Source organism: Amblyraja radiata, chromosome 9 (genome assembly GCF_010909765.2).
Source record: "Amblyraja radiata isolate CabotCenter1 chromosome 9, sAmbRad1.1.pri, whole genome shotgun sequence".
NCBI classification, from domain to species: Eukaryota; Metazoa; Chordata; class Chondrichthyes; order Rajiformes; family Rajidae; genus Amblyraja; species Amblyraja radiata.
Window position 1 is genome coordinate 3,378,749 of NC_045964.1, and position 15,987 is coordinate 3,394,735.

The 15,987-nt window shown below is 43.7% G+C and overlaps 1 protein-coding gene across 1 annotated transcript in view; it reads right to left on the reverse strand.

Moving 5' to 3' along the window:
- Window positions 1-15,846, reverse strand: part of degs2 (delta 4-desaturase, sphingolipid 2) — a 44,368-nt gene extending 28,522 nt beyond the window's left edge. The window contains exons 1-2 of the mRNA XM_033026504.1: window positions 15,726-15,846; window positions 1,990-2,732 (exon numbers count right to left, since the gene is read on the reverse strand). Coding sequence (XP_032882395.1) covers window positions 1,990-2,732; window positions 15,726-15,807 — 825 coding nt within the window. The 5' untranslated portion in view covers window positions 15,808-15,846. The remainder of the gene's footprint in view (window positions 1-1,989; window positions 2,733-15,725) is intronic.
- Between the last annotated feature and the right edge of the window lie 141 nt (window positions 15,847-15,987).

Here is a 15,987-nt window from a genome sequence, read left to right on the forward strand (position 1 = left end):
TTTGTGTGATGGTCTGGACTGCGTCCACAATTCGCTGCAATTTCTTGCGGTCTTGGATGGAGCTGTTCCCAAACCAAGCGGTGATGCATCCTGATAAAATGCTTTCAATTATCATTTTGGTGCACCTGTAGAAGTTGGTGAGAGGTGTATGGGACATGCCGAACTTCCTAAGCCTTCTAGTTGGTGTGCTTTCTTGGTCGTTGCTTCAATATGGGTGGTCCAGGAGAAGTTGTTGGTGATATTGACTCCTATGAATTTGAAGTTTTCGACCATCTCGACTTCAGCATCGTGAATGCAAACTGGGGTATGTCGATCACTACCCCTTTTGTTTGGGGCAACACAAGGTTATGGTGGGTCAGGGTGGTCTTTGGGGAGAGGGCAGACAGGTGGTGTAAGGAAATGATGGTTGGGAGGGGAGCATGTCAATAGGGTGATCTTTCCCCAGCTCCTAAAATCAGGAGTAGGCAGTTTCAAGAGAGAATAGCTATCTTGCGAAGGTACTTTAGTTACATTTATTATTTTAAATAAAGGCTTTTATAGGATCTCTTTCTTCTGCTGGCAAGAGAAAGGGATAAGAGAATGGAAAAACAAGTTAATGGGTCAATATATTTGGAGGTGGCTTTGCATGTACAAAGACTTTACTGTGGATCTGTTTGAATAAACAGCCTTTTGCAGTGTGCACACATAGCTTGAGGGAATTGTAGAAATGTTATTAAAAATAAAAACTATACAATAACAGATAAAATGTTGCATCCTTGTCTCTCGCGATGCTCAACAATTAAACGTGGTAATAGCTGATGGTTGTCTGACCTTCAGATTGTCACATTTCAATCACTTATGCCAGAAGCCTCCGAGGTTTCACAAAGAGATTGTAATTAAAAATTCACTTTGAATCTAACTTCCCTATAATGCAATTACATTATTGAGATGTATAATCCACACGGAAAGATCAGGTACATAGTTACAATGATATTATGCTTGACTGAAACCTTCCTGTTCCTTCTATTAATATACAAATGGTTGCAGATTTAATTTATTTGAACATAAACTGCTTTTATTGGAATGACTAGACCTTTGTTTTTATGATGTTTACCACATCAATATATATATTATTTTCAATATTCCCAAGAAGTACTGGAATGCAGTTCTACAGGCATGTCCCCACTTTTATGAGCTCATTCAGAGCGTCAGCAGGTTTTGCAGCTTTTGAGATCTTTTGGGGGGTTTTTAAGTCTTGCTTTGGCAAGACGGGCCCCAGTTTTTAAAACGGAAGTCATGGGTTTTGAATCAACAGAAGAATATATTGTTAGTGTTTACTCCCCCACTAGGCATCCGACTTTCCATTGTCAAACATAACACCCTAAAAAAATTCTTAATTTTGGCTACCACATCATAAGGTCATGTGATAGGAGCAGAATTAGGCCATTCGGCCTATCAAGTCTACTCCCCCATTCAATCATGGCTGATCTATCTCTTCCTCCTAACCCCATTCTCCTGCCTTCTCCCCATAAGTCCCGACACCCGTACTAATCAAGAATCTATCTATCTCTGCCTCAAAAATGTCCATTGTCGGCCATTACAGTCTTCTGTGGTAAAGAATTCCACAGATTCACCACCCTCTGACTGAAGAAATTCCTCATCGCCTTCTTAAAGGAACATCCTTTAATTCTGAGGCTATGACCTCTAATCCTAGACTCTCCCACCATTGGAAGCATCCTCTTCACATCCATTCTTTTCATTATTCGGCACGTTTCAATGAGGCACGTTTCATCCTTCTGAACTCCAGCGAGTAGAAGCCTAGTGCCGTCAAACGCTCGTCATATGTTAACCCATTAATTCCTGGTTTCATTCTTGTAAACCTCCTCTGGACACCTCTCCGGAGCCAGTACACCCTTCTTCAGATATGGTGCTCAAAATTGCTCACACCAGCTTTTTTTTCAGCCATATTATTTGCTCGTTGCCACTCACTCCTTTAACTCTTTCACTTACCAGTGGTAATTTGCTGCCAGGAATACTGGGAAAGTCGTGGTGTTCAACATGGTAGCCCACATTGAAGGTTATCCAGTTGAGAGGCCCATAGTACGAATAGGTCTCATGCCCTTTAAGGAACATGTAATGCTCGGCAATGAAATGTCCGGAGATTGGATGTATACCCATACACAGGAGAGAGCCGGCTATCAGGTATACTATAGGTTTCAAACCCCACAGGTAATAGATGAGAAAATCATATGCAAACTGTATCACAGCATTCAATATCTCCAGGCTTGAAACAGGTTTAGGGTTAACATAAAGAGGCCTAAGTGCATAAAAAAGTGGTTGCAAAATAAGCCAAATTGTTTTGCGAAATGGTGTGCAGAAGAACCACCCTTCAATCTCCGTTGGAATATCCACATCCAGGCCATTGCCGCCCAGGTAACGATGGTGATCTATGTGGTATTTCTTGAATGATGCAGAATAAGGCAATCCAATGGGCAAATTAGCAAAGATTGCAAACAGTCGGTTCCACTTGGCCAGCTTATTGCCAAAGGCAACATTGTGAGAAATATCATGAATGGCAAGAGTCAGTGAGTGGTTGACTGCACCTCCAACAGCATAAGCCCAGAAGATAATCCATTTCCAAGACAAGTCCTTCACAAAATAGCAGGAAATGGTCTGTGTAAGTACCATCCCAAACACAATCCATTTTAGATTGTGGTCTGGTCCCATTAGAGACTTGATCTCAGGATACTTTGCTGTTGATAAAAATAAAATAAGGAAATATTAGCGAGTTCTGCACACAATAGTATACATACTGTGATAATACCTACTATACAATCACAATAACAACAAGTGCTTACATTCATATCATGACTTAAGTAGCAGAAAATGACCAACATTTTACAAACTAAATTTAATTCTCAAATTGCATCAGGAGATATTAGCACGTGACCAAATGTTCACTCATGCTTGAAGATCCATCTTCAAAGCGTGGAAAGGAACAGCAAAAAAAGGTACATTTCCGAAAAGGAAAACCTGCATTTTGAAACCACTTTTCACATACAAAGCTTCACAGCCAAACAAGGATGTAAGAATATGTTAAAATAGGAAACAATTAATTCACAGCAAACAGAAAAACAACAGCGCAATACAGGCCAAAAATACAAGTATGTTTCAGTGAGATCAATTGATTGATAAATATTTGCTGAGGACAATGGAGAAAAAAAAGTTTATTCAAAAGAATACCATGGGATGTTTAAAACACAAAGATTTAATACCTTGTCCCACAGCTTTTTTGGAGTTACATGATCAGACTGCAATAGTTTAAAAAGAGTACATTCTCGGGGTCAATTAGGGTGAGGAATGAATACAAGCTGATCGTGTCAGCAAAGGCAATGATACATTAAAAAAAAATGTTGGTTGAATTTATAGTGCACGGGTGGAAAGGAAATCAAGATTACTGTTGAAAAGGCACATAAGCAAGCTGGCAGCATGCTAATGGATATGTCACATTTACAAAGGGTTTACATTAACCAAGGTAGGATTATTGGGGAACTCTGGCTGTAGCTGTACAGGGGCAGAAGAGTGTTGAAGTGTTGCTCTACAGCATAGATCAGTGAAATGATGACATTTACAACTTTGACTGGGCTGATCTTAGTAAAGAGGAAAAAAATGGACCAAAACCACAAAAATAAATGAGAATGAGATCAGAAAACTTCTTGCGTAAGAAGGAATTACAAATGCCGGTTTACACCGAAGATAGACACAAAATGCTGGAGTAACTCAGCGGGACAAGCAGCATCTCTGGATAGAAAGAATGGGTAACATTTTGGGCCAAAACCCTTCGTCAGACTGAGAGATAAGGAAGGGTGAGGTGTGAAAACAAGACATCAAAGGAGATGAGGTTCAAAGAAAATGTAGAATAGATCATTGTTAACCATATAACAATTACAGCACGGAAACAGGCCATCTCGGCCCTACAAGTCCGCGCCGAACAATTTTTTTCCCTTAGTCCCACCTGCCTGCACTCATACCATAACCCTCCATTCCCTTCTCATCCATATGCCTATCCAATTTATTCTTAAATGATACCAACGAACCTGCCGCCACCACTTCCCCTGGAAGCTCATTCCACACCGCTACCACTCTCTGAGTAAAGAAGTTCCCCCTCATGTTACCCCTAAACTTCTGTCCCTTAATTCTGAAGTCATGTCCCCTTGTTTGAATCTTCCCTATTCTCAAAGGGAAAAGCTTGATCACATCAACTCTGTCTATCCCTCTCATCATTTTAAAGACCTCTATCAAGTCCCCCCTTAACCTTCTGCGCTCCAGAGAATAAAGACCTAACTTATTCAACCTATCTCTGTAACTTAGTTGTTGAAACCCAGGCAACATTCTAGTAAATCTCCTCTGTACTCTCTCTATTTTGTTGACATCCTTCCTATAATTGGGTGACCAAAATTGTACACCATACTCCAGATTTGGTCTCACCAATGCCTTGTACAATTTTAACATTACATCCCAGCTTCTATACTCAATGCTCTGATTTATAAAGGCTAGCATACCAAAAGCTTTCTTCACCACCCTATCTATATGAGATTCCACCTTCAAGGAACTATGCACGGTTATTCCCAGATCCCTCTGTTCAACTGTATTCTTCAATTCCCTACCATTTATCATGTACGCCCTATTTTGATTTGTCCTGCCAAGGTGTAACACCTCACATTTATCAGCATTAAATGTCAGCAGTTGTTAGCCGAGGGAAAGGTGACAACGAGGTATACAATCAGTAAAATTAATCAGGACAGTGAAACTAATCAGAGAACTAGGGTGGGGAAGGGACGGGGAGAGTGGGAAAGCAAAGGTTACTTGAAGTTAGAGAAATCAATATTCATACAGCTGGGTTATAAGCTGCCCAAGCTAAATATGAAGTGTTGTTCCTCCAATTTGCATTTGACCTCACTCTGACAATGGAGACGGCCCAGGACAGAAAGGTCAATGTGGGAATGGGAGGGGGAATTGAAGTGCTTAGCAACCGGGGGATCTAGCAGGTTTTGACGGACTGAGCGGAGGTGTTCAGCAAAACAATTGCCGAGCCTGTGCTTGGGTTTGCTGATATATAGTTCATATCTCGAACAGCGGAGACAGTAGATGAGGTTGGAGGAAGTGCAAGTGAACCTCTGCCTCAACTGAAAGGACTGTCGGGATCCTTGCAAGGAGTCGAGGAAGGGGGTTTAGGGACGGGTGTTGCATCTCCTGCGGTTGCTGGGGAACGTACCTGGGGAGGCAGTGGTTTGGGTGGGAAGGGGCTAGTTGACCAGGGAGTTGCGGAGGGAACGGTCTCTGACTAAATGGGTGGAGATGGGAAGATGTGGCTAGTGGTGAGATCCCGTTGGAGGTTTAAAAAATGTCAGAGGATTATGTGCTGTAGGCGACGACTGATAGGGTGGAAGGTCAGGACAAGGGGTCAGTCTCTGTTGCGGCTGGGGGGAGGGGGAGCAAGAGCGGAGCTGCTGGGTACCGAGGAGACCCTTATCTATGATGGAAGATGGGAACCCCCGTTCCCTAAAGAAAGTGGAAGTCCAGGTATGGAACACCTCATCTTGGGCGCAGGTGCAGTGGACCTTACCCTTCTTAATCACTGTGTCTCCCCCTCCTCTGACGCAGAGTCTGAAGAAGGGTCTCGACCCAAAACGTTACCCATTCCTTCCACCCAGAGATGCCACCTGTCCCGCTGAGTTACTCCAGCATTTGGTGTCTATCAGAAAACCTTTTACAAGACTTGAGAAATATTGATTAGAGCGCAGGGAATTCCCTGATATCTTTAAAAAATAATTCAATTGGAACTTTCATGTACACCTGGAATGGCAAAAGAGAACAGATTCTTTGCTCAAAAGTTATTCTTCCCACAGAAGAATATCTGTGTGTCTGGGTCAGGTCTCCAGAGTGGTAATTGAATGCACAATCTTATGATGCAGTCATGAGATATGCCAGAGTTACAGGCAACACATGCGGCCATATCCCTATAGACGTCAGACACTACAACAAAAAGCTTGTATCATTTTGGCTGAGTTATTTAAGCTTGATTAATAAAGTTAAAGATCAAATGCGAATGGTTGGCAGTGGTGGAGAGTCAACAACTCCTGGTTTACATCCAGTACCCATGTTTTTATAACCATCTTATAACACTGCCCTAATGTCTTAAAGAATTTAAGGACAAGGATTTTTTAGATACGCCTGTTCTTTTCCATCATTCAATTTCCTTCCCTTTCGTCTGCTCATATACACTACATTATATTTGGAATTATTTTCCCCATCTGTGATTGACTAAAGAAGCCTTCTCCCTCATTGTCAAAACACTTCCAATGTTTGCATCGTTTCCTATTGATGTACCCATTTACCCATTTCCTCAGTACATTTCATTTTATGAGTGCCACTGAGTCAACTGTCCCTCCTCGATACAGGTCACTTTCAAATCTGAGTTGTACATTGCATTGATACAAATTTGAAATTATGCTAGGCAACTTCATGGATGTACATCAGGAAGTCCAAGCCAACGTAATATGATGCACATCTTAATTCTGAGTTAACAGCAGCAATGGGGAATTTTGGTGGTATGTTCATTTGTTTAGTTTTTAATTTTAGAGACACAGAGCGGATGCAGATCCTTCGGCACACAGAGTCTGTGCCGGCCAGCAATCAACCCTCCACTAGCACTATCTTACACACTAGGGTCAGTTTACAATTACTACCGTAGCCTGCACGTCTTTGGAGTGTGGGAGGAAACCGGGGCACCCGGAGAAAAGCCACGCAGTCACAGGGAGAACGTACAAACTCCGTCCACACAGCACCCGTAGTCAGGATTGAACCCAGGTCTCTGGCCACTGTGAGGCAGCAACTCTACCGCTGTGCCGCCCTTGTGATGTCACTTTTACTGTTGTGTTTAAATAAATGCTCTTTTCTATTATTACAAAATATTACTAATAAAGGATCAACTGTAAAAATCATAACTAAAATTGTAACAAAATTTAAGTCAGAAGTAGCATTTGCTCTCATTTTAATACATCTAGATTGAAATTTAAAGATAGACACAAAATGGAGAAACTCAGCCAGTGAGGCAGCATCTATGGAGAGAAGGAATTGGCGATGTTTCGGGTCGAGACCCTTCTTTCCTTGAAGGGTCTGAAGAAGGGTCTCGACCCAAAACGTCACCAATTCCCTCTCTCCATAGATGCTGCCTCACCCGCTGAGTTTCTCCAGCATTTTGTGTCTACCTTCAATTTTACCAGCATCTGCAGTATTTCTTAAACACTTTAAAATTTAAAAAAAATGTTTTAAAAATGTATTTATTGATCTGGATTTGCATTACGTGTTGCTAGTTATTAGAGGTTTTTAATAATGCATTGTATCAAATTAATTTTGTCCAAGAAGGCATTGTGATAATGTGTTTTCAACAGTTACTCAAGTTACTTGGACTGTTTAGGGAATCAGTGGAGGGCAGCCACCCATCCATTATCATTAGCTGCCTCTTCACAATCAGGAAATGGTTGTAGGACAAATGTTAGCTTCAGGTTACATTTTGCATTTTGTTCAACAAATTATCGGATGTACAGAAGTAAACAATATGATGCAGTTTAAGTACAGAGATATTTGGTACAAGTATTATAGCTGCCCAGTAATGGTTTAATGTTAGAAAGTATGAATTCTGCTCAAATCCTTTTGGTCCCCCTCTCTCAATCAATTTGATTATATTATAATGTCACAATTTAGTTGACAAGATTGAATAAGCTCATCTCAAAACTCCTGGACCTTGGACTCAAGACCCCTGGCCACAACTGGCTTCTGAAGGTCCCGACTGGCAGATTGTGGGTGGCAGAGTGGCGCAGCAGTAGAGTCGCTGCCTTACAGCGCCAGAGACCCGGGATCGATCCTTGATCACCGGAGCTGTCTGGACAGAGTTTGTACGTTCTCCCTGTGACCACGTTGCTTTTCTTCGGGTGCTCCGGTTTCCTCCCACACTCCAAAACTTACAGGTTGTAGGTTAATAGGCTTGGTATAATTGTAAATTGTCCCCAATGTGTGTAGAATAGTGTTAACATGTGGGGATCGCTGGTCTGCACGATCTCGGTGGTCCGAAGGGCCTGTTTCCGCGTTGTATCTCTAAACTAAACTAGTGTGTAGTGTTCCTGGTGTGCTAGTGGACAGGGATCGCTGGTTGGCACGGCTTGTTTCCGCCCTGTATCCCTAAACTAAACCTCAGTCAGAAATGTTCGTAACATCTCCTCCACCCAGTGTTCCCAAAGGTTCTGTGCTCAGTCCCCTGCTGTGCTCCCTCTACACCCATGACTATGACAACTCCATCTTTAAGTTTGCTGATTATATAATATTGTTGGCCAGATCAACAACAATGAAACAGAGTACAGGAAGGATTTGGGAACCATTGTAGCCCGGTACCTTAACATCAGCAAGACGGTTGCTGTGGAAAAAGATATCACAGGTTCTTCGATGAGGGGAGAATGTTTCCTCTAGTGGGAGAGTCCAGGACCAGAGGGCACAGCCTCCAAATAAAGAGGTGCCTTTAGAAAGGAGTCAAGGAGGAATTTCTTTAGCCAGAGGGTAGTGAATCTGTGGAAATCATTGCTGCAGTCTGCTGTGGGACCATAGAAAAACATAGAAAATAGGTGCAGGAGTAGGCCATTCGGCCCTTTGAGCCTGCACCGCCATTCAATATGATCATGGCTGACTGAAGCCATTGGGTATTTTAAAGCAGAGATTGACACATTCTTGATTGGCAAGGGTGTCAAAGGTTATGGGGAGAAGGCAGGAGAAAGGGGTTGAGCGGGAAAAAAAAAATCCATGATTGAATGGCGGAAAAGCCTTGATGAGCCAAATGGCCTAATCCTGCTCCTATGATTTATGAACTTCAATGGACAACACAAAATGTGTCATTACTGAAGCAGATTCAAGATTCAAGAGAGTTTATTGTCACGTGTCCCAGATATGACAATTAAATTCTTGCTTTGCTTCAGCACAACAGAACATAGTAGGCATAAATAAATACATTTCTTTATGAAGTCTGAGTTGCCGAGTCCCTGAACATTGCCCAGTCTACAGACTCCAAACAGTCCTGGAGTTGTTCCTCTGCGATAGGCATCCTTGATGGTGGTGTAGCAGTGGTCGAGGGTGTCTGGTCCTCTGGTGCATCAGGAGACATGTTGGTGGAAGTTAAGGAGTGATTTCTTGAGGTTTGCTTTGTTGAAGTCCCTAGCTATGGTGGTAAATGCCTCGGGGTAAGACGTCTGGTGTTTGTTGACCACGGCGTGCAGCTCCTTCAGTGCCAGACGGATGTCTGCTTGAGATGGGATGTAGACCCATGGAGATGAGGATGGAGATGAATTCCCTCGGAAGGTAGAAGGGGCGGCACTTCACTGCCAGATGTTCGAGGTGTGGAAAACACGAGTTGGATAGGACTACCACGTCTGAACACCACGCAGAGTTGACCATGAGGCAGACGCCCCCTCCTCTCCCTTTCCCAGATGCCGGTGTACAGTCCATATGGTGGATGGAGAATCCTTCAGGCTGGACCGCTGAGTCTGGGGAGCTGGGGGTGAGCCATGTCTCTGTGAAACAGAACAGAGCATGCCCTCAGCTCCCTTTGATAAAGCAGCTTTGCCCTTAAGTCCTCCACTTTATTTTCTAATGACTGTACGTTGGCCAGTAGGATAGTAGGGAGAGGGAGTCGAAGTCCCCTCTTCAGTCTGACCTGTAGTCCTGCCCAACGGCCACGTTTCCATACTCCATGGAGCCCTCCTCGGTGTTTAAAGATAGAGTACTTAGGGTCTCTGTGAGGTCGGGGAATCCCCTGGGATCGGGAATTCCCATACAGTCTACACCTCCAGCTCCGTTGCTGCTGGGAGACCCTGCCCGACGGCCTCGTTTCCGGACTCCATGAGGGCCTCGCCCGTGTTTGCAGGTAAGGTTCTTGCTGTGCCTGCGCACCTCCGCTAGGTTGGAGATTCCCCCCTGACCGGGGACCGGATAGGAGGATGCAGGGCGACTGGGACAGGTTGGGTGAGTGGGCAGACGCATGGCAAATGCAGCTTAATGTGGATAAACGTGAGGTTATCCACTCTGGGGAAGTACAACGAGATTTGGGTGTCCTTGTACATCAATCACTGAAAATAAGCATGTAGGTACAGCAGGCAGTAAAGAAAGCTAATGGCATGTTGGCCTTCATAGTTGAGTATAGGAGCAAAGAGGTCCTTCTGCAGTTGTACAGGGCCCTGGTGAGACCACAGCTGGAGTATTGTGCACAGTTTTGGTCTCCAAATTTGAGGAAGGACATTCTTGCTGTTGAGGGAGTGCAGCGTAGGTTCACGAGGTTAATCCCTGTGATGGCTGGACCGTCGTATGTTGAAAGAATGGAGCGACTGGGCGTGTATACTCTGGAATTTAGAAGGATGAGAGGATATCTTGTTGAAACATATAAGATTATTAAGGGATTGGGCAGTGGGCTGGTGCTATAGACCTGCACGGGAAGGTAGACGTTCCCGCCCCCATGAGTCTCGGGCAGATGGGGCTCGCCAGCCTGGGAAGGCAGTCCATTTAGGAGGGAAAACTGATTTAAAACCTCCACTGCTTTATGGCCATATCCAGTCATGGAAAAGGCCCCTGGAGTAAACCTCAAGAAAATCTGGAGTCGGAGCCCCTAAGGCAGTTCGTCGTTGTCTACAACCTCGCTCTGACAGCTCCTGCGCCAGCGCTGGTGCCAAACTGTAACGGCCCTGCTGTACCTTTGGATCGATCAGCGATGTAGAGGGGGGACGTGCTGCATGGGCAACAGCCTGTCCTCCATATGACATCGCCCAGGCTTGCATCCGACCACACATCACCTGCAAACTAGGATGCATCACCCATGGTCAGTCATGACCGAGGGGGGCCTACTAATCGGATACGCTTGAAGCAGGAAACATGTTCCCGATGTTGGGGGAGTCCAGAAGCAGGGGCCACAGTTTAAAAATAAGGGGCAAGCCATTTAGAACAGAGATGAGGAAAACCTTTTTCACCCAGGGAGTTGTGAATCTGCGGAATTCTCTGCCTCAGAAGGAAGTGGAGGCCGATTCTCTGGATGCTTTCAAGAGTTAGGTAGAGCTCTTAAAGATAGCGGAGTCAAGGGATATGGGGAGAAGGCAGGAATGGGGTACTGATTGTGGATGATCAGCCATGATCACAATGAATGGCGGTGCTGGCTTGAAGGGCCGAAAGGCCTACTCCTGTACCTATTGTCTATTGAAGCTTAGACTGCAGTAGTGAGAGGTTGAAGATGTTCACAAGAACTATGTGCAAAGTACTTATGATACAGAGTCATTATATATCATAACAAGTTCTTTAAATTGTATACATACAGAGACCATCGTGAGAAGTACTGTAGGCTCCTAATCGTAAGTTAAAACTAAAAAACATCATGGCTGACCGCATGCCATAAGGTGGTGGTGGTGTGGAAAACCGGACATGGATTATCGATCAGGTCATCAGCAGCAAAACCAGACACAGATCAAATCAGCAATACTGTTTGATCTACAAACTCCAGCAAAGATCCTGTTTGCTGGTGAGTTTGGAAGGTATGATGGTATTGAATACTGACCTAGTCGGTACACAAATTTTGGGACTGTGGACACATACTATAGGGACCAGATGCTTTCCAAGGTGTGGTGTTTAGACACAAAAAACTACAGATGGTGTTTACCAAACAAAATTTGCTGGAGTGACTCAGCGAGTCAGACAGCATCACCGAAGACCAAAAACTTCACTTATCCATATTCTCCATAGATGCTGCCTGACCTGTTAAGTTACTCCAGCACATTGTGTCTTTTTATTTTTGGATACAATGCAAGTTTCAAAAACAACATTTCTGCAAAGCCATTGAGGAGGCTAAGAAACAATACCGGGACAAACGTGAGTCCCAGTGTAATGACTCGGGCACACGGAGAATGCGGCAAGGTCTGAATAACTGGCTGCAAAGCAAGGTCAGCCAACATCATTGGTGTTAGTGTGACCCTACCTGATGAACTGAATGATTTCTATACTCTCTTCAAGCAGAAGACCAGCAGGCAGTGACACTGCCCCTTCAGACTTAAGTGTGTCTCTCCCCAGGGTCAATGGTGCAGGGGCTAGATAGGCCTTCCTGAGGGTGTATCCACAGAAAGCAACTGGCCCAAATGGAGTTCCTGGCTGTCCTTAGTAGCTGGGCGGACCAGCTGGCAGATGTATTCGTGGACATTTTAATCTCCCCCTACTCCTTTCTGAGGTATCCACCGTCAAGAAAAGCAAGATCTTATGCCTAAACCACTACCGTCCAGTGGCCTTGACATCCACCATCATGAAATGCTTTGAGAGGCTAGTTATGGAACGCATTAAATGCAGTCTATCCAGCGGCCTTGCCCCACTGCAGTCTGCTTACCGCCACAACAGGTCCACAGACGATGCCAGCACCCTACACTCATACCTCGAACACCTGGGGCACAGAAGTGTGAAAACACACACCTCCAGATTCAGGGAGTTTCATCCCAGCTGTCATCAGGCAACTAAACCATCCTACTGTAACTAGAGAGCAGTCCTGAACTATCTACCTCATTGGTGATCCTCAGACTATCTTGGATCAGACTTTACTGGCTTTATCTTGCACTTTCCTTATCATGTATCTGCACACTGTGAATGGCTCGATTGTAATCATGTATTGTCTTTCGCTGATTGGTTAGCACGCAACAAAAGTTTTTCACTGTACCTCATTAAACTGAACTCGACATTGCATTCAACAATTTCAGGTAGCTTGCTCTCTGTATTAGATGTGGCCATTTCTGCAGCAAGTTATGCACCTGTTTCCAACGGGATCACACCACTACCCACATCTTCCCATTTCCACCCCTTTCCGCAAAGACCATTCCCTCCACAACTCCATAGTTAACTCGTCCCTTCTCACTGAACATCTCCATTCAGTCTGCCTACGCCTGCCTGATCTTTCTGTCCTGGGCCTCCTCCATTGTCAGAGTGAGGCCCAGCGCAAATTGGAGGAACAGCACCTCATATTGTGCAGCTTACACCCCAGCGGTATGAATATTGACTTCTCTAATTTCAAGTAACCCTTGCTTTCCGTCTCTCTCCATCCCTCCCCTTCCCAGTTCTCCAACCAGTCTGACTGCACCCTTGATCACATTTTTATCTCTACATGCATCGTCGCCATCTTCTCCTAGTTAACACTGATCTATTCCACATTTTCCTTGAGCCTCATCCCTTGTCTCGTTTTCACACCTTACATTTCCTTATCTCTGTATCACCCTCTCCCCTTAGTCTGAAGAATGGTCTGACCCGAAACGTCACCCACTCCTTCTCTCGAGAGATGGTGCATGTCCCGCTAAGTTACTCCAGCATTTTGTGTCTATGCACCTGTAATATTGGTTTTCGTTCCATTAGACTGGCCTAACCTGCTACCCATGCCCTGAGGCCTTTCCATTTGTAATACTTACTGTTCTAAAAGGAACTGCAGATGCTGGAATATCGAAGGTACACAAAATTGCTGGAGAAACTCAGCGGGTGCAGCAGCATCTATGGAGCGAAGGAAATAGGCGACGTAAGGGTTTCGGCCCGAAACGTCGCCTATTTCCTTCGCTCCATAGATGCTGCTGCACCCGCTGAGTTTCTCCAGCAATTTTGTGTACCTGTAATACTTACTGGTTCGGTTTGCATCGTCAACTTCTGACTTGATCCAACTACCGCCCACAACATCTACAGCCTCACCCTTTCACGGACATTGAATCGCCCATCCTCGCCCACATTCTCTGCAACTTAACTAACTTGTTTTTCTTCTTTCCCAATTCTAACGAAAGTCGACGATCTGAAATATGAACTCTTTTCCTCTGTCCACAAATACTGCCTGACCTCCTAAGTTTTATCTTTTTCTAACCGAAACATGGCCGTTAATGGCGGGGGGTAAACTAAATTAATGTAATGTCTTTAAGAAACACAACCATTAAAACGTCGGCACAGAGTTAGTTTTCGATGTAATCTCTTTTTGCTATTAGACATAGAAAATAGGTGCAGGAGTAGGCCATAGGTATTCTATTACCTGCACGCTTTTAACGCAGTGAAATGTATTAAGGCGCTATACTTTCTTACGAAAACTCTTGAATGCAATCTTAAAGAGTTAAATTATTTGCGTGACACTTCTTCACTTGCGTTGTAGTTCACAACAGTCCCACTTTATGCACCAACCGCAAAAAAGAATATCCAAGCCGACACGACTTTATATTTGCTACAGGTGTCATAAAAATGTAGTCACCACTTTGCAGCCGCACCTCAACGATCCCTCTCCAGCCCCACCCAAAGGTCAAAAACCATGCCTTAAACATTTATAAAACCACAATAAATGGGGCGGGGATGATTTAAAAAACATTTTTAATACCATGTAGTGGTGTTTACATTCCTTAAAGCGTTCGGCTGAAAAGCAACCGCAGATCTCGGAAGTATTTGCATTTCATGTCGAAATGGTCTCAGTTCTTTGAAACGTGTCCTGAGCTAATTCTGTCAGAATCTTGCAATTTTCTTTATTCGAGTAATATGACACAAAAATGTTTTGGAAAATACAATTTACCTCGATTGATGCTCATCTGGTATTTAATAAACAGTGACACAAAAGCAAAATATTTATACGGTTGACTACGCGGGATAATGAAACACCAGTCAGCATTACAGGTCATGTTTGGGGAAATTTACTCGATCGGTTCCCGAATCAAATGTGGCTGAAATATTATCCACATAGTCTATATTGCTTCACAAGTACCCATTACAAAGGAAAATCTGATCCCGATAATATTATTAGTAGTAAACGTTCGTTTTATATATTAATATAATACACGCTTCATACACGAATATATATTTTTTAAATCACGTTAAGTATAGTCTCAAATATATAAAGATAAGTTTAAACTTATTCCGTCTAGCAAATTATAAAAAACTTTTCAGAAAAACAAAATTCTATTTGGAAAATTGTGACAGACAAAAACAAAAATCACGTCTATAGACACGAAACACTGCAGATGTTGAAATCTGCAGTAATTGCTGGATGAATCAAACTTCTTCGGAGTCTGATGAAGGATCCCGATCCGAAACCTGGTCTGTCCATTTCCCTCTATAGATGCAGCCCGACCCGCTAAGTTCCTCGGCACTTTGGGGTTTTGTTCGTGTTCACCTCAGGTTCACGATGAGCAGCTTCTTCCCTACAGCCATCAGAACACCAACTACTCCGAACCAGAAACTGCCTTGGTTGCACCTGGAACTTCGGGCGCTTTTTGTTTTCTACAATATTGGGGTTATTTTATTTATCGAACGTCTTTTTCATTTGCGTATGTTATTCCTCGAGTACTGTGTTTACAGACTTCTTGTGCTGCTGTAAGTTCGAATCCCATTGCTCCGTCTCCGTTAATATGACAATTAAACACTCTTGCCTCTCTTTAATAGATTTTTTTTAATCTAGCGAGCACCGCGTTTACATACCTGTTATGTCGCTACAGATAAGAATGTAATTACTCCGTTTCGGTATATATGACAATAAAACACTCTTGCCTCTCTTTATTTAATTTGTTATCGCTGGAGCACTGAGTTTACAACCCTGTTGCTACAAGTAAGAATTTCAGTGTTCTATTAAAATTAAACACTTAACTTTCTTTATTTGATTGTATATATATCACACGTACCTAGCATTTCTTTCCTTCTTTGCGTGTGCGGCTGATCCGTGTACACCCATTCAAAATCGACTCTCTTAGTGCTGATGCCCATAATGCTGAAGGCAAGCTCTGGTGTGATGTTGTGCTCTCCCTCGCTGGAAGCCAAGTGGCGCACCGCCCTTCATTGAGTCAGTTTAAAGCGGCCACGGCCAGGGGGCGGGCAGGTGACTGACAAAGAGAGAGTTGGCGCCAAGCCGCATTGTTTAAAAAAAATTAATAGATTAACATCGGA